This window comes from Cervus elaphus, chromosome 19, assembly GCF_910594005.1.
Source record: "Cervus elaphus chromosome 19, mCerEla1.1, whole genome shotgun sequence".
Taxonomy (NCBI): domain Eukaryota; kingdom Metazoa; phylum Chordata; class Mammalia; order Artiodactyla; family Cervidae; genus Cervus; species Cervus elaphus.
This window is the reverse complement of record NC_057833.1, coordinates 83,091,328-83,118,207: the sequence shown is the minus strand read 5'-3', so window position 1 is coordinate 83,118,207 and position 26,880 is coordinate 83,091,328. Positions and strand designations below refer to the sequence as shown.

Below are 26,880 nucleotides of genomic sequence, written 5' to 3'. Positions count from 1 at the left end.
GAAGTACATTATGTACTAGACAGTCCATACAGACTCCAGAAAAATTCAGATCTCATCCCAGAATTGGGGGATTTTCCCAGCAGATTCCAGTGGGGTCTCTTTTGTCACATGTAGCCATTAACCTAAACATCTACCAGTGGAAAAGAACGAGCTAGTTATAATCTTTGCTTTCCAGATTCTATTTCCTTTTCCTTTCTTCCTCCCTGACTAGTTAGTATCAACATGCATCACGCTGATACACTCTTCTCCTTTTCAGTTGTTTACATTCACAAGAGATCAGAAAATTACCCCATGTTTTCAACGCCCAGGCACTGACGTCAAAGCTTTGGCATATCTGCGTCATCAGTTTGTTCACCATATGCTGGGAGAAACTGCATCTCTAGACAGGCCGAGTTACCAGGTAACCCTCTCTCCTCATGACTTCCAGCTCTCCAAACTGGTCCCCCTGTCACCTCCAGGCCTTCAGTGTGACCCTGGCCCAATGAAGCATGGGCCACTCCATTCTAAGCCACAACAGAACTGCCAGGAAGGTGCTGACTGCTCGGTATCTGGAACCTTCTGTGAGCCTGCAGTGCGTTCAAAGACCTTGGGTCGGAGCTGGGCTCTGTCCTAACACTGGCTGCTGTTCCCCTGGTCACACACCAGGCAACTGGGCTGCTTTCAGCGAACCTAGTGACACAGGGTTGGGAACAGAAATTGTCTGGCGAACCAAGAATAGGGCTGGGTGAGAAAAAAGCCCTCGGAGAGCGCCTTGATTTGTCAGAGGAGGTTTCCTAAGTTGGGGCAGCCTGATGACTCAGCAGCTCCTCCATAAGGCAGGCCCCCTCACACCAGTGATTCCCCACCTATCAGCCAGAACAAAATTACCAGTAAAAGGATAGACTTAAGTGGCCCCCCAAAAGAGTCTATTGTTTATAGGGCTATTGAGAGACGGACAAAGATAAGAAGAGACGCCAGCAGTGGGAGTTTACAAGAAACTCTGTCATTTCTTCTTTCCTCTCTCTTACGATGGAAGGTTAAGACAAAGCCCCTCTTTGCCATTCTGAAGACGCTTTGTTGCTTATTTTGTCAAACTCTCCCTCCCAAGCCTCTCCAAGGTCCCCCCGCCCTTCCCTCAATGGCTGACTTGCAGGGGAGTTGGCCCCTCCACTGCCCCCCTCTTCCAGGCTCATGCTCATTCTCTGGCTCTAATTAGCAACTGCTTTTTTATTTTTGTATGCATGTTCAAAGACAGAGAGCGGGGCGGGGGGCGGGGGCGCGGGTAGGGGGAGACTGAAAGGGAGAAAGCAAAGGTCTGTGTGAAAGGAGAGAGCAGCTGGCTTCTCCCTCGCCCCCCCCCCCCCCCCGTGTACCCGGGCCCCCGTGTTGGCAAACAGCACACAATGTCTGTCTACAGAGCCCTTTGTGGCCCAGAAGGAAGGGTCTGCACGCAGCTAGGAGCGGGAAAGGAGACTGGGGCAGAGGCGGGGGTTGGAGGGGGTGGGCCGGCAAGGAGAAGGCTAGAAGAGGCCTGGCCTTCTGGGGGAACCAGGGCAGAGAGAGGACTCAGGGAACCAGGATGTCCCGCCACCTCTGCCTCCTCCTCCTGGGTCAGGAAGACGTGGGGTATGGATGTCCATTTGGCTTGTGTGCTGATGCTATCAGCTCTCTGGAGGGCACATCCATTGCCCCCAAGGCTGCAGAAAGGGCTCAGGGGGAAGGGGGCCTGCTGCTTGAGGGGGCTGTGAGTTCACATTTAGACTCCACGGAGGTGCAAGGCGGGGCACTGAGTGCATCTTGATGGTGTTCAAAGCAAAGGGGCATGGAAAGGCGAGTCCCCAAAGGTGAAACACTCTCCCAAATAGTTGAGTTTTCATTGAGGAAATTCTGAGGTAAGGAGGCTGGGTAGGTGGGTAGAGAGACCTGCAAAAGGGGAGGTGCACTACTAGCCTGAAAGGTTAAGTCTGTCACCCTGATTGGGTATGTTTAAACCACAAACAGCTATGGTTACTAGTTCTTAATTAGTACCTGGACTGAAAGATTTAAAAGATGATAAGAAAAAATAAAGTCTGAAAGAATTCTCATAAGCCAAGAATCATCACGAGTGAGGCTGAGGAAGCTGAAAGAAGCAGAGTATGTTCCAGACAAATTAAGAAATAAGCATGGAGAAGCAGGGCATCCTACAAAGATATTGTTTTAAAAAAGCAACTGTTCTTTTAAACAACTGACCTTATTATCAATATGTGTGATTATATATTAATAATTTTATGACAAAAATTACTCATAATATTTACAATTGATTTCACTGATAAACATTGATTTCCTTTATTTCCCTCTAGGAAAAAAAGAACTTTTTCTTGCAATTTGCATCTAAACAGCTTTCTAGAGGGAAAACAATAAAAACAATGAATGGAACTAGCCATTCACTCATTAAAATTCTACCAATGGAATGTGTCTTCTCATTTCTCTTTTTTCAAATCAAGTCCAGAGAGAAGACAGACAAGAGAATAGAATAAATGGAGGAAAAGAAAACAGCAGACAGAGGAAATTGGCCAAAGATGCAGAGGGGAAGACAAACAGAGCCAGTGAGGAAAGAGAAGCCCAAGTTGCAAGGGCCTCCACATTCGGATCAACACAGGCATGTGTGTGACAGACCCAGAAACCAAATAGAAACCCTCCAGTTGCCTAACTCCCAGAACAGGCACATTTTTGCCAAGTTCATGATTTGGCAGAGTTCTTGCATATTCCATACAATTTCATTGAGAATCTCTATCCATCTTGTGCAAAGAGCAGATTGTCATTTTCCACTTGAAACGCACACGTTGCACTGACCTTATGTCCTCTGTCAAACTGACACATAATCATCAACTTTTAGTGAAAGGGTTTCAAGATGTAGGGGCTTGCTATCATTCTGTTGATTTTCTCCTGTGTGTGCTGTGTGTGCACAACGTGTCACTCTATTGGACAACAGACAGACAAAGCCTCTGCCATCACTGGTTACGTCCTCCATCTGGTTCTGCCATTGTCACCTCTCCAAGTACATGGCTTGTCATTGGACTCACACTCTCTGCCTGCCTGGTTTTCCTGGAGTTTATGCTACAAATGCTCCTGAGATGTTTTCTTACACATCTTTTTTTTAATTTTTGTTTTATATTTGATTAGTTGACCAATAAGGTTGTGTTAGTTTCAGGTATCCAGCCAAGTGATTCAGTTATACATATACATGTATCTATTCTTTTTTAAATCCTTTTCCCATTTATGCTGTTACAGAATATTGACCAGAGTTCCCTGTGCTGTACGGTGGATCTTTGTTGGTTATCTATTTTAAATATGCTGCTACTGCTAAGTCGCTTCAGTCGTGTCCGACCCTGTGCGACCCCACAGACGACAGTCCACCAGGCTCCCCTGTCCCTGGGATTCTCCCTCCAGGCAAGAATACTGGAGTGGGTTGCCATTTCCTTCTCAAATTTTAAATATAGTAGTGTATATATGTCAATCCCAAACTCTCAATTTCTCTCTCCCCCCATCACTCTGCTGGCATCTTTCCTCTTTGGTAACCATTAGCTTGTTTTCTAAGTCTGTGAGTCTGTTCCTATTTTGTAAATAAATTCATTTGTATCATTTTTTTAGATTCCACATATAAGGGTCATCATATGATATTCATCTTTCTCTGTCTGACTTACTTGCAAAGCCTATCTTCCTCCTCAGCTCACATTCTGCTTCCACCAATTTTGCTTTCAATGTGTTTTGTTTGGTTTTCATTTAGCAGATGGCACAGAGTAGGCATTCAGGACAAAGAGGCACATCAGGGGTGGCCCTGCCCATGGGGAGCTGGGGGAGGAGAAGAGGGAGAGCTGGGCTGACCATGGAGGCGGAGGGGTGTGTCTTGATTCATATGTACTATGCGTATGGTCACTCCATGAACCTCCTGGTTCATCCCCAGCCAATGGGAAATCCTAATCAGACTCTGACGGCTTTTCTTTGGGAACCTTAGCGAAGGCTTCTATCTCAGTCCACATGGGACACTGAAACCCCAGCTCCCATCACACATCACAAATCTGCCCCAACAGACTCTTGTTCTTCTTCCTTCTGGGGAGAAATACAGAACAGCGGTTATTAGCCAGGCCTCAGAATCCTATGCTGTATCACCTCAGCAAAGCTACTTGGCTTTTTAGCACCTCAGTATCTTCAACTGAAAAGTGAGCATAATGATTTCTGTATACTTCACGGGGCTATCCGAGGATGTAAGAGATAATGCAGAAAAAGAATTTGGCAGAGAAATCGAGACATAGTGAGTGCTCTATAAATGATAGCCATGCCACATTAGTGCCTCCATGCAAGCTGGAAGCCGATCCAGAGAAGTTTGCTCCATACCTGAATCAGAACCATCACTGTGATCTGACAATGAAACACGGGACTGCCCAGCAGAGCCTATAGGCTGCTCTCTTAGCCCAGATAGACAAGCCAAGTCAGCAGTCTTTTAAACATCAGTCATTTGCATATTATCTTTATTGCTTTTTGCCCTATTTTCATGCCAGGTTTTTAATTTATTATTTAACTTACTCTTTTTTTTAGGCTGACTCATCTTTCAACCTGAATATATTCAAACAGAAAAGTAGTGAGGAAGGGAGGGAGGGAGGGAGGGAAGAAGAAAAACAGGGCAAGAGGAGAAGATGAGAAGGCGAGGGACAAGGAAGAGGGGGGCTGAGGCCAGGAAGAGAGGTGGGAAGTCCCCGGCCCCAGAGAGAAAGGATTGCTGCAGAGTTGAAGACAAAAACCAAGAAGAGAAGGAGGCAATGAGCAATAGCCTGGGGCTAAGACAAAGCCCACTGGCACAAGCAGACCTGAGGTATCAGCAGGCTGGACTAGACACGTGGTCAGGGAATGGACTGAGACAGATTCAGGGCTGCTGGGGAAGGGGTGGCAGGTCTGATAAGAGTGGGATGCTGCAGCAGAAATGAAGAGGAGCTGGAGGAGGTCGGGGCTGAGAGCTGCTGACTTTTCAGGGGTGGTGGAGTGGGAGGCACCACAGTGGGCTGAGCCCCAAGGCCCCAGAGGTGAGCTGGGAGAGTAAGAGGAAGGGATGTGGATTGGAGAGACTGGGCCAAGGAGGGAGAGCTGAGAGGTGCATGCCAGAGGGGAAGCAAGGAACTCAGAAGAGGCAACGGGTAGGAGAAAAAGGATGGGAAAATCAAGGCTTTGTGCTTCCCACCAAACTGGCTGGAGTGGCCTTCCTGAGACGGGCCAGGAGGACAGCATGGCCCTTCCACACCAGCACCAGCTCTTGTCCTGTCCCACCCCAATGCGCCTTTCCCCCACCACAGTCAGGGAAACACTTAAACAGGTATACAGCATGCACCAAAATGTCCTGAGGCTAGAGATGGGCAAAGAATGTGTGAAGGGTGAGATTCAGGGCAGAAGGGAAAGGACTAGAAAGCGAAGGGTAGACCACGTCATCGAGTGAGCATACTCCAAACTGACTACCGTGTGCAAACTTACCTGATGTAATGATGAGTTACATAAGAATATTCGTGTTTCAGCTCCCCAACAAGGCAATTTATGGAACTTTGCCAAGTTCAACACCCCTCATAGTAAGAGAAACGCAAATGGAAACCACAGTGGGATGCCAGTTTCATCTATCAGACTGGCAAAGATAAAAACAATTGATATTTTATTATCTTGGCAAAGGCATAAGGAACAGGAACTCTAAAACTTGTTGGTCAGAGCAAAAATCGGTAGAAAATGTCTTTTTTGGAGGACTGTTTGAGAATATCTATCAAAATTAAAAATGTATATACTCTGATTCAGCAATTTTACTTCAAAGAATCTGCTGCATTCTTAGCTCTTAGAAAAGTGCTTGGCACACAGAAAGTCCTCAATAAATATTCATTGAATAAATTAATTAATGAATTTATCTCACAGATATGCTCACACCTAAGTGCAAAGATGAATGCACAAGGATGTTTGCTGAAACATTGTTTAGAAATATCAAAACACAGGAAGCAACCTACATGTATATAAATGAAGGGCCAATTAAATAAAGGTACATTGATTCAATGGAATATTACATAGTCATTGGAAAGTAAGAGGCAGATCTCTACATAAGTATACAACCAAACCACTCCTAACTTTCACTGTTAAGTAAGAAAGGGAGTTCGGGGTATGGGGGTGGGTGGATGGAACTCAGAGAAAAACCCTGTGCAGTAAGCCCCGTGCAAATAGAGAAAGGATGTGTCTGTATTCTGGATGTGCAAATGCATGGACCCTGTTAACAAGAGAATATCAGAAACTAAAACAGTGAGGGATCTGATGAAGACAAGTCAGGGTAACTTAATTTCATGTCCTACCTGCTCAAAATATTTAAAAAATAACAACAAAAAGTAACCTGAGATAAGGGAGATTTGCATAAAAGTTCCACCCCAGGGTCTAGAGCAATGGGCCTCTGATTCCTTTCAGTCCTAGGAAGGGCTCTGAGATGAACCAGGCTGCCTCTGGAAGTCTGAGTGTCAGATCACTGGAGGTGTCCAAGAGCAGGCGGGGGACCACAGTGGGAAAGCAGACTACGTGTCATCTGGTGGGCTGGACTCTGTCCTCAGAGGCCTTACCTAGCTGAGAGGGGCCACCCTCCATAGGCCACTCGTGACCCTGCCCTTTGGACATGGCAAGCACTTTCTAAGAGCTAAGATCCTAGTAGATTCTCAGGAGTAAAATTGTTCCATCTGAATGCTTAAGTGTAAAGGGCCTGGCATCAGTAGGTGCTCAATAAGAACCTAGAGAAAAAACTGAGCACAGAGACACTGCATCTGCAGGAACTCACAAGAGGAATCCAACCAGACTGAGGAACTGGAGGCCACAAGTGCCAAGGCCTGCAAGGAGTGACCTGAGCAGGCCCCAAGGGTCATATCCACCTCATTAACTGGCCCTTAAAACAAGAGTGGAGGGCTCAGCTGCAGCCACCGGACCAGGTAACTGGTACTCCAGCTCTTAGCTCAGCCAGCAAGGACAGAACAGATGGCACCTGCAGGCAGAGACCCCTCCCCTAGGGAAAGGCCAGGGTGCCCCTCTCTCAACATCCCTGCCACAGTTCCATTGGCAAAATAAGGCTTGCTCCCGGCGGTGTGCAGATGGGATGTATCCCTTCCCCTTTTGCAGCTGCCCTGAGCTGACTGTCTCAAGCACTTCTTCCACTGATTCAAAAGAGAACTAAGGCCCAGGAGCATTAGGGGACTGTCAATACAGCTTGTCCACAGGCCAAAGCATGGAAACCAAACTCACACCATCAGAGCTCCTGGGACCCAGAATCGCGGGACCACCCTCCAGGCAAGTTCAGATTCACTGGGAGTTTTCTCCATACTTCAAACTCAAAAGTGTTGAGGAAGTTTGTGCTGAGATATGTGTGCTCAGGTTCTGCACACAAGACCATCCAGCTCTAGAGAGAGGCAGGACCAGGGAGAAAAGGGGGTAAGTCTGACAACAGCCCTGCCTCAGGGGCCCATACTGGTCCTTGAGGCCAATTACAGAGCCATAACCAGGACTCCATCCCGCAGCCCTGCCACCCTCCCTGCCCTTTTCTAGAAGCACAAAGCCTTTAGACCTCATCCTTCCCAAGGAGCTTTGTGTCAATCACCCCCCCCCCCCACCACTGATGCCATGGCCCTCTGGATGGTCCAGAGGCAGGTCAACATGTCAGAGCATCTGACATAGTACTGAGAGATGGTACTGCCTCCAGAGATGTTAAAGAGAAGATGGGGGTAGTCAACATGGAGCTCTGTGCTGTACAGTGTGGAAACATAAAACCACAGAGCACAGTTCCACGGAGCACCCGGACCCAAGAAAACACAAAGGGTGACACAGATACAGAGAAAGTGTTCATAGTAGAAGAGCTGAGAGGGGGTTGCTATTCCTGAAAATAGACATTGCATATCCAAGGATGGTTAATTTTAAGAAAAGCCAGTCTCAGAAGCAGAGGCACACAGTGGCCTCCCAGACTTGAGTTCTGATCTCACTCTGACATCAGCCAGCAGGGCTCCCCAGACTGGTGCCCAGTGATGTTCTCTGTCTGCCCTCTCTCCACAGATAAATAAGGCAGCCAGAATAGTTGGCCTCTTGGTATTCTGCCCACTTCCACCCCAGCTTGGGTTGTTTCAGACTCCATAGTTCTTCATGGGCCCAAACTGGACTGCTCACGCTGTGATGTACCCAACCACCTCAGTAATGATCCTGTGGCGCCTTTGTCATTATCTTTGATAATGTTTACTAAGTCATGGACTTCTAGCCAGGACAGCTATCATGCCCAGAACATTCTCAGCAACTTCAGCACTGACCTGGGAGAATCATGATTGTTTGGTCAACACCAGTGGAATCTGGGTACTTCTAACCTGTCCTTTAAAGGCAGAAAGGGTGGTGCAGAGCACAAGGGGGTTTGGAACTCAGAGCTGCCCCTCCCCTGTTCCCTGGTTGTCCCCTGCAGCCCCCAGATCTGGGCTGTGCACCCCCACACAATGTGCTAGAGTCGGTGAGGCAGACAGCATCCTTCCAGCTGTTTGCTGTTGCTCATGCTGGGGTCACAGCCCATTACATGCAGCCTATTACATCAGAGTCCTCTCTGGAGGGCACTGGGCAGGGCCACCGTGGAGGCCCAAGAGGTTTCTAAATGAAGTAGCCTATTGGGAAATCCTATTATGAAGCTCATCTTTCAGGGCTGTGGTGTTAATGACTCTGGCCTTCCCCAGCCCTGAGCTGAGAGGGTCTCCCTGGGGCCTAGGAGGAGGCATCTAGGCTATGGCCTTCTTCTCAGTCACCAGCCAACAGCTGATGAGCCAGAGAGCAGAGCAGAAAGACTTCTTCAGTGCCCCTGAATGTGGTTACCTGCACGCGCGTGCGCGCGCGCACACACACACACACACACACACACACACACCCCCAGGATGAGGAGGCAGGAGGAGACCTAGAGCTGGGACCAGCAACCTTAAGGGAGGTGGAAATAGGCCCCAGAAACTTCTCTTTCCCACGAGGAGCTAAACTAGATACATTTTTCTTCCCTTTCGAATTCTGCAGATTTTTTTGTCTTAGCTCCCCAGGTTTATAAACTGGTTCTCTCCCTGGCTGCTCACGTGGACAAAGGCACTAAAATTACTGAAAGGTTCAAAATGTCTCTTGGATTTTCAGGCATGAAAGAATTTATATGTAGGTAGAAAATCACCACGGAAAACAGTCCCTCCCAAGGAAAACAGGGGAGGAAGGAAGGAAAAAGAGAACTGGGGGAGGGGCAGGGAAGTGTGGGTGAAGGTGGGGGACATGCACGGACAGCACCCATGAGCTCTCAGGATCCAAGGCAGGGCTCTGATGGATACCAGCGAACAGGAGAGACATGAAACAAGGGATAGAAGAACCAAGAACAGAGCTGTTCTTCTTTAGGAACTGCCAAGGCCCTGCCAAAATCCAGAGGTAGAATGATCTTAGCTGACCTCCGAGACCAGCGCAACATTTTGGGGGCCGCAACACAGAGGGAGCTTGCCAAGCACCAGTTCTTGGTCTCCCTGGCCCAATGACAGTCAGGCTACAGGGACTCACATGGAGGATCGACTCAGCCATCAACCTGAGCAGGGAAGGCTTGAGGGTGTATAAAGACAAAGCCATGATTTCTCATTAATCGGCTATACTATCAGCATAAAACTTGAAGCTGGGGTAGATAGATCATTTTGCTAGTAATCAACAGTTTCACAGAGAAAAATGCATGATGGGTTAGAGTCAGTGGTGGGGTCAACAGGCTTCTGGGATTCTGCCTGATTGGTCTAACCTGTGTGTACAGAAAGGATGAGGCCAGAACAGGCCTTGGGCCATGGAGCCTCTAAAAAGCGTGTGAGCTGCTTGCTGCACATTCTGATGTGCAAGTTCCCCAGTGGCTTCCTCTGCTTGCCACTCCCTCCCTCCTCACAATAGGAATAGCTCTAGGCCAAGACCATTCTTTGCTGGCTGGGCCACCTAATTGGTCCCCAGGTGCTTCTGCAAAACCAAGCAACTGGTCACCATGACTCTGACAGGCACGGGTTTAACAGAGGCAAAGTGAAAGTCATAATAAGATTCTTGCCCGTGATCAAAGTCTGTCCTGCCAGAAAAACAATACAAAGGATATGCTTTCTGCCACCCCATAGATTCAACACATGCAAAAGCTCAGATTCAAATATCCAGAAAAGAAAACTGATCAGCTTGACACAACTGTGTGAATCATGGAACCATCCCGGCTTCTCCTAGCCGGGTTCCGGGACATCAGTTCTCAGGGCTGTGCTGAGAGAGAGCAGCTCACCTTCCTTCTTAGGTCTTACCAGGACCACTGATGGAGACTCGCTCTTTCTCACCCACAAGTCTCTACTGCATCCACTGATATCCAAGCTCTCAGTAGCAGGCTGTACTAGGCAGGCAATTGTGGAGGATCATGGTGCCCACCTGACAGCCCAGCATGAGAATCCAAAATGAATTGAGCATGTCGCCTTGAAGATACATCCCAGGAACCAGTTACAAATACCTCCCCAAGCACTGTCCATCCCTATCAGAAAAGTGCAGAATCTGCCCAAAGGCCCTTCACCTCCCTGGGCATCCCACTACTGTGAGCCATGAAGAAGGGGAGGTTGGTCTCAGTCATCAAGCCCAAGTTACTAGCAGAGCCAAGAGCAAAGAATTCAGAGGATTCAGCTTAAAATTCTTGAGACAGAATAAAAGGTGCCTTTCTAGAGCGCTGAGCCCAGCCAGGCTGCTGGGCTGCAGGACCTATGGTACTGCCTGGCTAGCTACTCTCTGCTCTTAGAACCGCCACCACTATGTGGCTTCCTGTGTCTCTGAAATGGCAAAATCATGGTGCCTGGGGCTCCCTATCTCCTCCAGCTTCCAATGAGTTTGCAGCAAGCAGAGTGTGAAGTCAAGTCAGGTTCCTAACAGCTCTAGATTAGGAACATCCACCAAACGTCAGGAGGAGGCTGAGGCTAGGTAGACAGAATGGAAAGCAGCCACCTGGTTTTACATATTTTCCCCCCTAGGCCCTCCCAGGACAACCACAGGAGGTGACCGAGAAGCAGCAAGCACTGCAGAACCGCCCCCAAAAGAGAAAAGTTCCGATTAGCCCAGAGAAATGACAGCCTGTTCCCAGAGTCCCAATTAAATCAGAACCAATCAATACTTGCTCTGGTTCCTGCTGTTCTGCTCAGGAAATAATGAGAAAAACAAAGGCCCCAGCCAGCAAGCGTGGGATGGCAGCCCTTTGAAGTCAGAAGAAATCATCCCTGCTATCAAGAGTGTGGCACCTGCAACTAAACTCAGCCTGGCCTGGGTCCCCACTCAGACCCGACACATGCTCAAGAGGGCACTGCCCTCCCACCCCCAACCAATGGGACAGGGGAGCATGGTGGGACCAGGCCGGCTGGGATTAAACCAGTCTGTGTTGATTCATCACTTGATCTGGCACCCTCGCCCCCCTGTTTCCACATCATCCATCATGGGCACCATAACCAAGAAATCCAATAAAGACACAAAGGCGCAGCTCCCCGCTCTCAGCAGGCCTCAGAAAGGCTGTGAATGCCCCAGCCCAGGCAATTAGCTGAGTCCAAAGGATTGCAGAGCTGGTGTACAATAGCAATACTGTGCCTGGTGCTTCACCTGCAGGTGGCGGGTGAGTAAAAGTGGAGAAGGAGACACACAGAGGATGTTCCATTGCTCAGGCAGGGTGGGGAGGGCAACAGGGGACAGCTGGCATGAAGCTCATGATGGAGAAAATGGAGCAACTATAGCTCCCCCCAGGCTTCCCTGGTGGCTCAGCGGTAAAGAATCCACCTTCCGGTGTAGAAGACATGAGTTCAATCCTTGGGTCTGGAAGATCCCTTGGAGAAGGAAATGGCAAACCACTCTAGTATTCTTGCCTGGGAAATCCCATGGACAGAGAAGCCTAGTGAGCTACGGTCCATAGGGTTGCTAAGAGTCAGACAACTTAAAGACTGAGCACGCATGCATGCACAGCTCCCCCTATCTCCAAGTGGTCCCCAAAGGACTGGGGCAACCCAAGTAAGGAGTCAGGGTCAAGGTGGTCATTTCTGAGGTCTGTGTGGGAAACCTTGCTTTTGAAAGACTCTGAAACTTTTAAGGCCACAAGGAAAAGATAAAGGAAAATAGTCTTCTCTTCTTCAGCTTTGGGCTCCCCCCTGTTTGGCTTCCATGTACTCAGGAAACAGATGAGCCATGGACCCTCTCGATCCTTCTGTTAACTCCCAGAGAAGGCCGAGTCTCCAGCCAGTTCAGCATATTTATTGCCATAGACTGGACATGTGCTCTCCTGGACCAAAGAGGGCCAGCATGAGGACAGGGTACCCTGACACCCCCAACTGCAAAGTCACCATCACTCTGTAACATCCTGAAGCAAAGCTAACAGAAAACATGGTACTATCCCACCCCCATTCCAACACATTCATCTCCTTTCAGGACCTACTAATGCTAGGCCCCATCCCTGTCCCATGGCCTGGCACTAAGTCCCTGGAGGAAGACAGCCAAGCCAGGAGGCTTTCAGTTAATGAGCTGCATGGGTTCAGTACCAGGCTGAGTGATATGGGATCTGGACTGAAATGAACGAAAATATTTTCCAAGTTCAGTCGCTTCTCAATTACCCTTGAGTGACTTATCCATGACAACCCAAATAATCCATGCCTCAGAGCACAGGACTAGACAGGATGCAGGGGTGTGTGTGTCTGTGTCTGTGTCTAAAAGACGGAGAAAGAGAGATAGAATATAAGTGTCAGTGTTCCCAAAACTAAATATACATGAGTGGTTATTAAGTTATGATCCCCGTTTGGAATTTTCCCCATCTCTTTCCCCCACCCGGAATACAGAAATTCTGGCTGAACACAACTGGAAAACCATCAGGCCTAGCACTGGAGATGGAGGTTCTCCAGAGCTTTAGAAGAAGCCATTAGGCTCTTCTGTCCCTATCTGATCAGAGTTGGACGTGGGGACTCCTGACTCCTGACTTCTTTGCTGCAGGAAGGAGAGGCCTCAAGAGCCTCAGGGCTTACCCTTGCAGGCCACGCTGTTCTCAGGCTCATAGCCAGGCTTACAGGTGCAGCGCCCGATGGGCACCATCCACTCCCCGTCCCCGTTGCAGTAGAGTTTAATGGGCACATCCACTTCCTCTGCATTGGGGATGCACGTGCCCCGAGCAATGACCAGAGATGTGCTCTCCGCCCCAGTCATGGTCTCTGGGAACACTGCAAAGTTTTGCACAATGCTGGGACACTTTTTGAAGAAGACACGGACAGAAAGGAGAGACATACAGGCTCCATAATCCTGGAAAGCGAGGTAAAAACCATTCCGTGTAAGAGGCCCAAAGCTCCTGACTTCTGTGTTGACCTTCATCAATCTTCCCCCAAAGTCCACCTGGGAGAAGCTCTCATCTGCCGCAATGGTGTCCACTTTGAGGTAGGGGGCCTCGGACCAGAAGGCTGACTTCTTGGTGGCAATGACGGAGTCAGTCTCATAATAGTACAAGTTGAAGGTCTCCTTGCAGGAGCCGGGGACGTTAGGGAGGCTGCTGCAGTCCCTCACAGTGAAGCGCATCTCCGTGTAGATGCGATGGGCCCCCCGCCGGTTGATGAAGGTGGTGAGCAGCCAGTTGTTCTGGTTGGGCTCGAAGACATTGCACACCTGGTAGGTACGGATGGTGTTCAGATTTTCATCGTAGCCACTGACTTCTTCCCACTGTACCGAGCAGGCCAGGCACACACATGAAAAACACAAAACAGAGAGTAAGAAGGCAAGGAGAGGCAGAGCAGAAGAGAAGTCTGGCACTGAGGGGGCCTTATGAGCTCACCAGTGTAATGGCTTGACTTGAGAAATGAACACACTTAACCCTAACTTGCGTTTAAAGATCTCCTTATGAGCACACTTCAGGAGATTCCTATGTAGTCCATCCCAAAATATAACAGACTTCACTGTACAAAGCTTCCCATCACCTAACTCACAACTCTCATGCTGTGACAATGATTCATTATGTCCACAAGGAACATTATGTCCACCTGCAGCTTGGAGTCCCATTGAGGACTTTCATCCTCAATTCCATAGCTTCCACTCTCTATAGTCACTCTGGGGATCAGGGGTCTGACCACATGTCACCTCCATCCACCTAGGAAATCCTCATTTCTGAACCTAATTTCTTTAGTGTGGTACAACTCCTTTATATCTCCAAAAATCATATGAACATAATACTTTTCAGAATATTTCAACAAACAGAGATTCGCAAAAACTTTTGTTTTATAACATCAATCTCTTTGAAAGAGCTAGACTGTGAAACTGGGAAGAGCAGAATTGATGAGAGATCCTAAATGAAGCAAATTAAGCTTCCTTGTGTGCATACTTTGAGCAAAGATGTGGTGGAAGAGAATGTTGGAAGGTGTTACTTAGGGAGTAAAGAAAGCTTCAGAATAAGGGAAATACAATTGTGACTCTTGTTGGAAAAGAGTTCTCTTCTATTCAGCAGTCCTGGGGATCAGAAGGAAAATAATGTCTCGCAATCACACCAACAGTTGCCCAAAGAATTAGCTTACCATCACCAATTTATAGGTGCAATTCTTCATTCAATTCAACTCACCCATGCTCACGTGGCCATAAAGGATATGGGGAAGAGAGGAGACAGAAACAAGTGCTTTGAATGAAGAAATTCACCTAGTAACTTATTTTAGTAATAGGCAATAAGGGAAGAGGGTCGATCCATAAAGACTTGGCTCCCTTCATGAGCTACCCTGGGGGCCAAAGAAAAGTTGCTGGATCATTCTTTCTTCCTTGTTCTGAGAGAGGAAGCAGCTGCCCCATACTGGGGAGTGCTCAGAACCCTGACCTCAAGAACTGGGGGTCTTCCCAGGAGGTTCCAGTGTGTTTGCTAAAAAAGCAAACAAGGGGCAGAAGAAATTCCACTTCCTAAAGTGAAAAGAGAAAATAGATAAAGATCCTTGACTAATTAGCAGTGATGACAAAAGAAATCAAACAGTACCATATCTTTAAATATTGTGTTCAGTTCAGTTCAGTTGCTCAGTCCTGTCCAACTCTTTGCGACCCCATGAATCGCAGCACGCCAGGCCTCCCTGTCCATCACCAACTCCCAGAATCTACCCAAACCCATGTCCATCGAGTTGGTGATGCCATCCAGCCATCTCATCCTCTGTCGTCCCCTTCTCCTCCTGCCCTCAATCCTTCCCAGCATTAGGGTCTTTTCCAATGAGTGTTAGTTGATTATTATTCACAGTGTACAGTTGAAATATATAAATGAGAATTCTTCATTAAAAGAGCCAAAAACTAATCAAGTGTTACATGGGAAATACACTAAGATTTCTTCCTGCACAGAATTAATTCTCTGTCAGAGCAAGAGGCAAGGCAGAGGCTAGGCTGTCCTTCAAATGTACCAGGGCTTCTGAACACCAGGCATGGAGCAAAGGAAAGAGCACCTGGGGACCTGGCCCTGCCCACTCAGGCCTGTACGGAGACCCCCAGTGACACTCCTCCCCAGATCCCTCCCAGCACTCTCAGGAGGCCCAGTTCCCTCCCCAGTCTGGAGTTTTAGTGGGCTCCTTCCAGGATCCTTGCACACAGCCAACCTCACCTGCACTTTGCTTAATTTCTTATCCAATCTCTGGATGTTAAGGTACACTTTTTATTCCTTCTTTAGACTTTTTTTTTTTTGGTGTTATATTCTATTTAAATGTGTTTGTTAAAGTTACATTCTGCTTGCCTGGTTATTTGGAAGCAGAAAGTAAACACATTAGGAAGAAGTCATTGCTAGCAGTTTTTTTAGTTCAACTTTTCAAACCTCCCTCCCTTTTCATGGCTGTTTTGAAATTACATTTTCCCAGTTGACCCTACATGACTTTAGACAGAAGGACAGGATTCTTTTTTTTTCTTTGCTGTTCTGCAATTGTTTAAACACAGCAGTTCTCACGATACACCATTTCACTGGGCTGTATGAGGTTTCAGCACGAACATGGGGCTCCTTTGTCAATGCAGAGGTGAAGCCTGAGGCCCACTTAGGGTGGGGACCTTGAGCCACCCAAGACTAATGCAGCTCTGCTATGTGAGAGCAGGACAGGAAGCCCACCATTTGGGGCTCATCTTAACGCTAAGGCTGTCACCACCAGCATGTCTCTAAATAGACTGAATGAGGATTTACACTCTTGTGGAGCTGGGATATTGAGAACATTTATCTTAGAAAATGACACTGATTGGTATTATAAGACCCAATAGAGGTAATTGTTTCCAACATTAACCTCTCTGGGCCTCAGTTTTCTCATCTGTAAAATGAGGAATCATACTGGGTGACCTGGAGTCATAAAAGTCTACAGATCTAATTGATTCCATGACAGCTCCTAAGGGAGTGATCAAAGCAAATTAGGGGGAATACAGCTGTATATTCAAAGGGAAAGAGCAGCAAGAAATTGAGAGAAAGAAAAATAATTCCTCGTTGTTTGGGGAAAGGCTGTGATGGAGTCTCTTTCCCTTTTTTATTCTTCTGCCTGCTACAGCTACAGGGGTTAGAAACATAGCAATCAGAGTGGGCTGGAGGAAACGCAAATATTCTCTGAGCAAGTGACAATTAGGATTGTGGGCCTTGAAAGAGAAGATTTGAGTAAATCAAGATGAGGGTGGAACAGCATTCCCAGCAGGGAAGACAGACATTATTATTTGTTTGTGATACTTGGAATCAGTGTCATTGCTTTATAGTTCTACTTCATGCATCCATCAGTGAAAAAAATACTTATGGAAGGCCAACTTTATGCCAGGCATTCCATTAGCCACTGGGGATGCAGAAATATGAAGCTTATAATCTAGCAAGAGAAACAGAAATTAGACAAATGGTTATTAAAATAACTAAATTATTACAATTGTGCTAACTGCTGTGAGGGAAAATTTCAGGATGCCAAGAGGCCTGGCAGAGATGACCCTCCAAGCTGAGAGGGATGGGTGGATAGAAGTCAGCCAGGAGAAATGTGTGTCTGCTGCCAGCAGAGAGGGGCAGAGAAGGGACAGAGCACTGAGGCCCAAGAACAGCAAATGCAAAGGCCCTGTGGTGGAGAGAAATGTCCTGGCACCACCGAGGAAGGAAAATCGTTAAAAAAATTAGAGGTAGCAGGAGGAAGACTGCAGAGAGGGTGAGTCTGATGGAGAACTTGGAATTTCACCCTGAGAGTAGAAGGCATTGATAAGTTTTAGGGAGGAAAATAAAGGTGACCAGAGCTGAGTATTTTTAAGAGTTCTCTGATGCAAAGCAGAGACTGGGTTGGATGAGTACATGAGCAGGACAACCGGCCTTCTTTTCCTGCTTCAAGTGAGAGATGACAGAGGGTTGGGCCATACCAGTGGAAACTGAAAGTGTATCTTGGTGCAGAAATTCTAGGTTCTCATCACGTTGAGGTGGGGTGATGGGGTGAGGGACAGAGAGAGGGTGCTTTAACCAGACCTAGGGCTTCCCTGGTGGCTCAGACGGTAAAGAGTCTGCCTGCAATGCGGGAGACTCAGGTTCGATCCCTGGGTCGGGAAGATCCCTGGAGAAGGAAATGGCAACCCATTCCAGTATCCTTGCCTGGAGAATCCCATGGACGGAGGAGCCTGGTAGGCTACAGTCCACGGGGTCGCAAAGAGTCAGACACAACTAAGTGACTTCACTTTCATTTTCACGTGTCCCCTTAATACTCTTTCATGCACCAGGTCTGCCCCACTAACCAAGCTTTGAGGGACTAGGTGCACAGCTTCACAAATCCTTAAAAAAATGGGTTTCACCAGCGCTGGATACACAATCCCATTGGTATTCAGGCCTAAGACCTATACTGGTTCCAGCCTCTGGGGGGCGCTCTCACCGCCCTTCCCAAAGCCAATCTCCTACTAAAGGTTTCTCAGCCTCCACTTCTAGGCATTTGACATGCTGCCTCCTGTGTTTCTTTCCGTAATTATCTCCTCCCATTAAAACAACAAAACATCTCCATTTGCTTATCAGATTGGCAAAAAATTAAAAGGATAAAATATCAAGTCTCTGTAAGAATATAGCGCAAAGGCCACTCCTGAGCCTACACATGGCAGAGTAACTGGTGGGATGTTCTAAATGTCAAATCAATAGGTCTCACCATTTGGAAGGTTGGCCACAACTCAAATCAGTGGGGAAAAGGTGAACCATTTTTAAAAATTGTTGTAATAGCTGGGTATCCATCTGGAAAAAAACACATAATTCTGCATCCATACTTCTTACCTTACTCCAGGAAAAATGTCCAGTGAATCAAAGATTTAAATATTAAAAATGAAACCATAAAAATACTAAAAGAAACCATAGAGACAATGTATGTATAGTAATGATGACATGAAACTCAGAAGCCATAAATGAACAGACTGATCAAGTCAGTGCCATGTAATGTTTTTTTTTAATTAACATGACAGAAATAGCCATGGTAAAATCGAAAGGAAGAGAAAAGAAAACATGCTAGGAAAAGACGTATTGCAATTTATCATAGATAAAGTGTTAATTTCCCCTAATAGATTTTTTAAAAATCTACACATCAAAAAAATAAAATAAAAACCCAGAAAAATGGGCAAAGCATATTAACACTGTTTACTAAAACAAACAGATATAGCTCATAAACATATGAAAAGGTGCTAAACCTCATTCAATAGAACCAAAATGGTAATTAGCCACATTGGGATACTTTTGACACTTTTTTTCTTTTTGGTCAGACAAACATTTGATAATACCCCATGTTGGAAAGGGTGTCAGAGATAAGGATTCTAATAAATAGCTGGATGAAGGGTGAAGTGGTACAATCTCTATGAAAATTTTGGTTTTATTTATCAAAATTAGAAATGTATACATCATTTGACCCAGCAATTCCACTTCTAGGATCAACCCTGAGCTTGATGCCAATATGACTATAGTCCTCGATCCTTGGAGCTCTCAACTGGACTTTAATATGACACCTGAGACCAAGTCTTCCCCATGTTAATGTGCATAGTAAACACATAAACTACTAAACACATAATTACTAAGCACATAAACTACTAAAAATATGAAATGGGATACAGCTATATGATGAAGTACTATTTGGAAATAAAAAAGAAGGAAATACTGGTACATGCAACCTCTAAACGACTGCCCAGGGAAAGAAGCCAGACACAAAAGACCACATATTGCATGGTTCTCTATTTACATGAAGAGTCCAGAAAAGGCAAATCTATAGACATAAAAGTGTTAGTATTTCCCTGACTGAGACCATGGATGGGAAAGGAGAGTGATTACAAATAGACATGAAGAGTCTTTTGGAGCTGATGGAAATTTTCTAAAATGGGATTGTGATGGTGAGTACACAACTCTATAAACTGACAATCATTGAACTGTACACTTAAAATGAGTAAATTTTATATGTAACTAACATCTCAATACAGTTTTTTCTGAAAAACACTCTTGATTATCAGGCACAGCCTGTACCTCAACACCCAACAATGATGGCCTGGTCTCTATCATCCACAAACTGTGTGCCCCTGGCAACTCCATGCCCAATTTGCCATTTCTTCCAGAACAATGTTCCTCCTATCTGGCCTCTCTGTTGCTTTCCACTGCCGTGCACTAGGGCTGGCATTACCTCACTCCTGGACTCATGCCCTGGCTTCCTGTTTGGCCAGAGAGTCATCACAGCAGACCAGGCAAGAGATGGCCAGGGCTCAAGCCAGGGCCACATCCTCTCCCATCACTCAGAGCCAGTGCCTATTTCTGCCTCTGATGTTGCTGATGTTCCGGCACCTTTCTTCTACATCATCCTCATCCCATCTCAACTCCTCCAAGACACAGAACCAGAGAGTAACAACCTGGTAGGAAGCCACGATAGGTCGTGTTGACCAAGACCTTTTGTTGACAAATGGGCACACTGACTCTCAGAGACACTCAACAGTAGCCAGGAGTCAGGCCACTGATGGGTGGCAGAGCTGAGCGCTCTCCGCAGACACTGCTTTGAGGGACCTCGGGTCTTATATAGGGCTTCCCAGGTGATGCAGAGGTAAAGAAACTGCTTGCCAATTCAGGATACTCCAGTTTGATCCCTGGGTTGGGAGGATCCCTTGGAGAAGGGAATGGCTACCCACTCCAGTATTCTTGCCTGGAGAATCCCATGGACAGAGGAGGCTGGCAGGCTACACAGTCCATGGGGTTGCAAAGAGTCGACATGACTGAACTACTGAGCACAGGTCTTATTTCCCCCATGATGCCTTTCCAGCTTCTATTCAGCTACCATGTTCCCAAATGCTTTAAGTACGATTGAGCTTATTCCACACAATTTAGCATTGGATAATACAGTGTTTTGAACGATTCGTTAATTGCTTTGGTTTCTGCTTCCAGGCTGTGAGCTCCTTGAGGACAGGGAATTATGTTTTGACTAATTTATTAGTTCTTGTTGACAGTGAAGTAATTCTGTACATTTAGCCTTGCAACACTGGTATTACATGACAATGTTTTTATCCGGATGTCTGGGACCAGTGGAATCCACAGGTTTCTCAGGGCTCCACCCTTACTCCCTTCTCCTCTCACTTTTCATCCTGGATGATCTCAGCCACACAGAAGGCTGTAACCACCATGGGGACCATCACTGACCTCCTCCCAGTGTCCAGAGTTATTTATCCAGCTGCCACCTAGACATCTCCAGGAAATGTCCTGGAAGTCACCACCTTGCTCTCTCTAGTCCTGCTGCAGTCTCAGAAATTCACCCCCACCCCAACACCACCTGTTCCTGCTGTGTACTTGCCCCTTGGAAGGTTGACTGCATCAGAGACTTCCTGGTATTCCCAGTGCCTAGCCCTCAATAAATACAGACAAACTGAGGGGACGAGAGAGGTCCTGGTCTGTTCCTCAGCCCCTGGTCCTTGGCTGGGGACTTACAGCAGGCATCACCAGGCTAACTTGTCCCTGGGAGAAGAAGAAACAAAGCAGCCTTGCACAACCAGCAGAATACTAACAGCCTTTGAAAGGGCATTATTATTGATGCCAACAGACCATCTGTCCTAGAGATAAACCTAATAAAGAAAACAATGCACCCATCAGAAAGCACTTGTTCAGGCTTTCAGATCAGGACTTTGATGTATGACAAAGATGCCTCTAGGTTCCTCCAAGATCTCAGTTTCTCAGACTGACTTGCTTGTTGGGATCAGAACCTGCAGGTCTGTTGGTCTGGAGGAGGCTGGAGTGACTGTTGACATTTGCTGTTTGGGCAACTGCATGAGTGTAAAATACACTGTTCTTCAAAACCACTGCCATGAACCCTATCTACTGGTCCATCGACACCACCTTTTAGAACATCCTTCATAAACTCTAACATATTCTTCAACCTCCAAGGATGGAGCTGGATTTCAGAATCAGACAAAGGTCATCTGGACCCCAATCTGATGAGTCAGATAGATGGAGGAGCAAGCTAGGAAATACTACCTCTTGATCAAAAATTAAGAACCACTATAAAATGAAGTTAAGGGGTTCTGATTCTACTTATACCTCTGAAGACAGTTCCAGGCATGGAGTTCTGGAAAGATCTATGATTGATAGCCCTTCCTTGGACTGCTGCATCTTCCTGGGCCAACCAGCCCCTCCCAGAATGCCCAGTGTCTGCCAGGGTGCTGTATTGAAGCAACTGCTGAAAATAAGCCATTTCTACAGGGCCTGTCCTAGACACAGGCTCTTCTAGACACAGAAATCGCTGAAACTGGCTTTTTGGGCTCTCTCATCTAACAAGAGGCTATTCTGATGTGTTTCCAACCCTGCTCATTTAACTCATTTTTAAAATAAAGAATTGAACACCTAACACATCCCCAAGTAGTGATCTAGGTGTTAGTGTGACCCAGCAGGGACTAAGAGACAAAGTCCTGCCCCATGGGCCTGATAATCTAATGGAGCAAACCAGAGGATGAATGAGCAAATGAATTAGTAATATAAAGTTGAACAGTGTTAAATACTATTGAGGAGCAGGAAGGGGCTTGCAAGTGACAGCTGGCAGTTGGGTTGTCAGAGGTCTGCTTTCGGGCAGAGATCTGAACGACTCTCAGGAGCCCCCAGCTTAGGGAAGATGAGGGAGGAGCATTCCAGGCTCAGGGAATAAGAACAGACTCTCTGGAGCAAGAGTGTTCCTGGCACACAGCCGAGAAAGCCAGGATGCCAGAGTGGCTGCCAAGTGGCACAGGGTAGGGGGGAGGTGCGAGGAGGGAAGGTGGGAGAGGTTGGAGGGGGCAGGCGAGCCCCACCTTTGCCAGTTACAGCTCTGTGACCACACACAATTTTCTGAGCTTCAGTTTCCTCAACTGCAAAATACTCTTTGCCCTGCAGGGTGTCAGGAAGATTGAAAGATCATCACCTAGATAAAAAACCATGTAGCACTGAGCTTGCACGTAACTACCATTCACTAAGTACCAACTATCATCGTTACTATCAGCAGCAGCGTGGCTGTTATGTTAACCTCAGCATCCGCTTCTGACTCATACATGAAGGTGTAAAAATCATCTCCTCCATCTTAGATAAATAATCCTGCCATTCAGTCAGCAGGAAACACTGAGACTAAAGAGTTGAACTCAGTCCCTGTACAGACCCAGAGGGCCAGCCAGTAGCCTTCTCTCCACCTCTCCCGGAATCTCCAGCACTGCCTCTGCCCAGGTTTCAGCAAGGGTCTCCTTCTCTCATCAGGCAATCCCTGGGTCACTGTCAGCCACCAGTTCAGACTACAAGGAGACAAAATTCAACACAACTCACAGACTTTGGTCCCATGTCTGCATTTGGGCACAAACTTGTGTTTGAAGGAATCTGCTATTTTGCAAATGGTTGCCATCACTATGCCCCACAGGATCCTAACTCCCCTGGCACTGCCCAATCGAAACGAAGAAAGGGGGCCGGGCACAATCTTTGAAAGAAGGACACAGGCCCTGCACGTGTGCTCAGTCACTCAGTTGTGCCTGACCTTCTGCAGTACCAAGGACTATAGCCCAGCAGGCTCCTCTGTCCATGGGATTTCCCAGGTAAGAATACTGGAACAAGTTGCCATTTCCTTCTCCAGGAGATCTCCCCACACAGGGATGGAACCCACATCTCCTGAGTCTCCTGCATTGGCAGGCAGATTATTTACCACTGAGCTACCTGGGACCTCGATTAGAACCAAATAGGTTTAAGATGACCACAAGTCGACTTCCACTAGATCTTGAGCCTCAGTATACACGCACTGTAACACACCAGCAAGCTAAACATGACAGTTCCTAGGGCGACCATCAAAGACCAAAAAGTAGGCAGTGCCCCAATTCCTGGAAATCTCCGCCCTTTCCCCAAAATTACTGGACTAATCCTCCCACTCATTAGCCTGTGAAATTACCCAGCCTATAAAAACTAACCACATCATTTTGGGGGACTGCTCTCTCCTTCTGAGATGGCCCACACTCTTGTCTGTGGAGCGGGTTTCTCTCTAAATAAATCCACTTCTTACCTATCACTTTGTCTCTCACTGAATTCTTTCTACAATGAGACATCAAAAACCTGAGCCTCATTAAGATCTGAGACCAGGTGTGTGACTTCAGTTAAAAGACTGTGGATTCAAGTCCCAGTCTGAGTTACACGGATTCACAATCAGGGAAAAGTCAAAAGTTCTGCTTCCAGGCTCCCAGTAAAAGATGGCTGCCCTCTGAACAGGAAGGGAAGCCCACCGGGGCCTGGGAAGCACATGTTCTCATAGAACACAGAGGAGGCCAGAGACTCCTCAGGGCTGCAGCTTGCTCTAACAGGACGAGAGCCAGCATCACCGGTCGCCCTGGATCCCAAGGACACAGGTCCTGTGTAGACAGTAAACTAAGCCTGAAAGAGCCTGGATATTAGACAAGCTCGAGGGCTAATTAAAATGTAAAATGGAGTCCGTGGGGCATAAATTCCTACAAGCCCAGAGGGATCTAGCATTTAGTGCACCAACCAAGCAAGGCAGCCGTTTACTCAGGGGCTCCCTCGAGGACTGAGAGCACCCCCGCACCTCCCGACAGGCTCCATTTACCTCCCAGACGTGCTGGGCCGCTGGGGGGACCTGGAGGGCCCCTATTCATTACCATGGCCCTATGTAATGTGCCAAGGAACTGGGCACCTGGCTTGGGGTGGGCACTGCTTCTGAGAGCCCAGACCTTTGAAAGGGCACAAAGCAATGAATTTCCCAAAGGGTGCATAAGATGCAGAAGAGCCCGGGATGGGGGCAAAGAATACAATTAGCATATGGAAAGAAGAGTCTGGAAAACATAGCCATTGTTTCCCAAGGCAATCTCAACAAAATTCTTCTGGAAGTTTGGATGGTGGAAAAATGCAAGAAATACTGTGCTGAGGTGAGAGCGAGAGAAATGAGCCCAACACGATCTATCCAGACTGCCTGGAAGTGTCTGTGTCGACCGACAGTGGGTTGGGATGAAGCAGCACTGCTCTCATCCTGCCAAACCCTGACCCTCAGGAGTTCAATGCACAGGCTCTGGAGTCAGTGAGACCCAGTCCTGTGACCATGGCATGCCCCTAAACCTCCATGAGCCTCAGCCTCCACCTCGGACACAGGGATACTCAGAGTATGGAACTACTTCACCAGGTGGCTGTGAAGATTAAATGGAAAATGCACATGAAACACCTCAGCCTGATCCGAGACCCCTGTGAGTCGTGGCTATCAGCCACAGCCTTAGGTTTAGCCTCTCTCTGAGCTCCTGGCATTTCTCCTAGAGAGACTGCTCTCCCTCCATGATGTGTATGATCTACGATTCTCTCTTGTCCCTCTAGCTGCCTGTACCTATGCATCATCTTTGATGTGTGCACACTTGCATGTGTGTTCATGCATGCCTGTGGGTACTGTCTGAAGTTGGGGACACTGACTATGGCCTAAGCAGGGCCTGTGTGCCCTCCCTTGGGTATATGCCCACCCATCAAAGGCCACAGGATCCCTGGTCAGCTCAGACCACTCCCAGCCAGTGAGTGCCCCGCACTGCTCAGAGACGCCATGGATATGGGCCATAGGAGCCACATTCATAGAAGGCAAGGCCAGCCAGCCCAAGGTCCAGATGGTTTGCATCTCGGCATCTGGGCACATTTCACACCCTGGTCTCTGCCAGTGCGCCAAGAGAAACACTGCAGGCTTGTGCCTCGGGAGGAGGCTCCTTGTCCACAGGGCCCGGGTTGCTGTAACTTCCACCAGGCAGCAGCATTTGGTACCAGGCCCTGCCTGGAGTGGGGTCCTCAGCCATTATGACAGCTGCTGCTGCTGTTGACACTGAAACAGTGACAAATTCATCCTTCTGACAAGATCCCTTTAAATAATTCACAGGGAGCTGGGGATTAAGACACTGTTTCTCTCTGTCTCTGTTGAGATTTAAAACACCTCCAGCTGGGGTATTTAAAGAGCATATAATGGGCTACCCCTCTTGGGTCTCCCCTCCCCCTTTTCCTCCTCTTTCCCATTTCCCAAACTCACCCGGCCCCCCACCCCACCAGCTAGCCCTGTAACAAGGAGGCCCAGAAAACAAGAGAGAAAAAAAAGGAGGGAACCAGTGCTTGGCTGGTCACTATGGCAACGGCGGCAGGGTATTCAGCTGTCATTATCCCAGCGCCTCACACATGTGATTATCTTAAGCTGTCGATTGAATGTGGTCCTCACTGCTGCCCAACAAGGCCTTGTCGAACAAGGCAGGGGCGGGAGCTGCCGGCCCCGAGCCCCACCAACCTGGTGTTGGTCTGCCCAGGCCTGAGCTCCATCAACACTGAGGAGCAGTTACCCCTGGGAGAGACCAATGGCATTTCCCTTCAGCTTGGACGGATTTCCGCTCAGAACACAGAGCCGAGGCCAGCACATTAGGTTACAGGGCAAGGAGATGAGGTCTCCATTCCACGAGTGCAGAGTTTTGAGAGTGGGTCAGGCTAGCCGTGGCCCGTGGGAAGCGTCCTGGAAACAAGGGAGCAAGGCACAGGGGGGCGAAGAGGCTGGCCTTCCCTGAGGAGCTCCTGGTGTCATGCCCATTCTCAGGGTGCAGGAAACTCAAATCTGGCCTTAGAAGGGGACACACTCCCCCCATCCTGCCCCCTCCCCAATGGTGGGAATGTGGCCACTGTGTGTAATCCACTTCAGAAACCATGGCTGCTGGAGCTTGGTTGGATAAGCCTGGGGAGGGCTTTGATCTCATGCCTTTGCCTCCTGGACTTTGCTTCTGATTGTTTCCAGGCTGAAGTTCCCAGGTCTAACCAAAATTCTCAGAAAGACACAATCACTGTGTGCCCCCACCAGGCACCATCCTCCACCAGGCACCACCCCCACCAGGCATCACTCCAGGTCTTCCATTGTCCCTTTCAAAACTGGTCTCCCAGAATAAGCCCATTTCTGCAGACACGCTCAGGCTGGAACAGCATGCAATGAGGCCACCATCACCTGTGACTTGCACCTGCCCTTCCTGCACCTGCATCGTGTAGTTGGTCCCCATGAATAGGAAACCAGCTACTCAGAAGACCCCACCTGAGTCACTGCCCACCTGGCTCACAGTGACTCGTTTGCACCTAAATGAAAGTGTGGACCACTAACACAGACCATGACATTTTGAAGGCAGAGCTCTCACTCGGCAAGGTAAGCCTGAATCTTGACTCCAAAGTCGTTCACGTTGGTTGTCCTCTGTGACACTGGGAAATGTGTTGGGCATCCCTGTCTTCAGCAGGGAGAGAGGTGAGTGGGACAGTACGTATGGAGAGGAGGGTGTGCCACAACTAGACCCCCCCCCATTCTATCAGCAGAGGAGCACCTCGGATGCAAAAGGGCCGGTTCAGACCAACTGACATGGGGTCACTGGATGGAAAACAAAAGCTCACCTCTCTCCCTTCCCAGGAGTCCT

General features: G+C 47.8%; 1 protein-coding gene across 2 annotated transcripts in view; it reads right to left on the bottom strand.

Annotated features, from left to right (window-relative positions):
* EPHB1 (EPH receptor B1) overlaps positions 1 to 26,880 on the bottom strand; it is a 451,560-nt gene that overhangs the window by 279,019 nt on the left and 145,661 nt on the right. For both annotated transcript variants that reach the window (XM_043874863.1, XM_043874864.1), the window contains exon 3: positions 13,032 to 13,713. In XM_043874863.1, the coding sequence (XP_043730798.1) occupies positions 13,032 to 13,713 (682 nt within the window). The remainder of the gene's footprint in view (positions 1 to 13,031; positions 13,714 to 26,880) is intronic.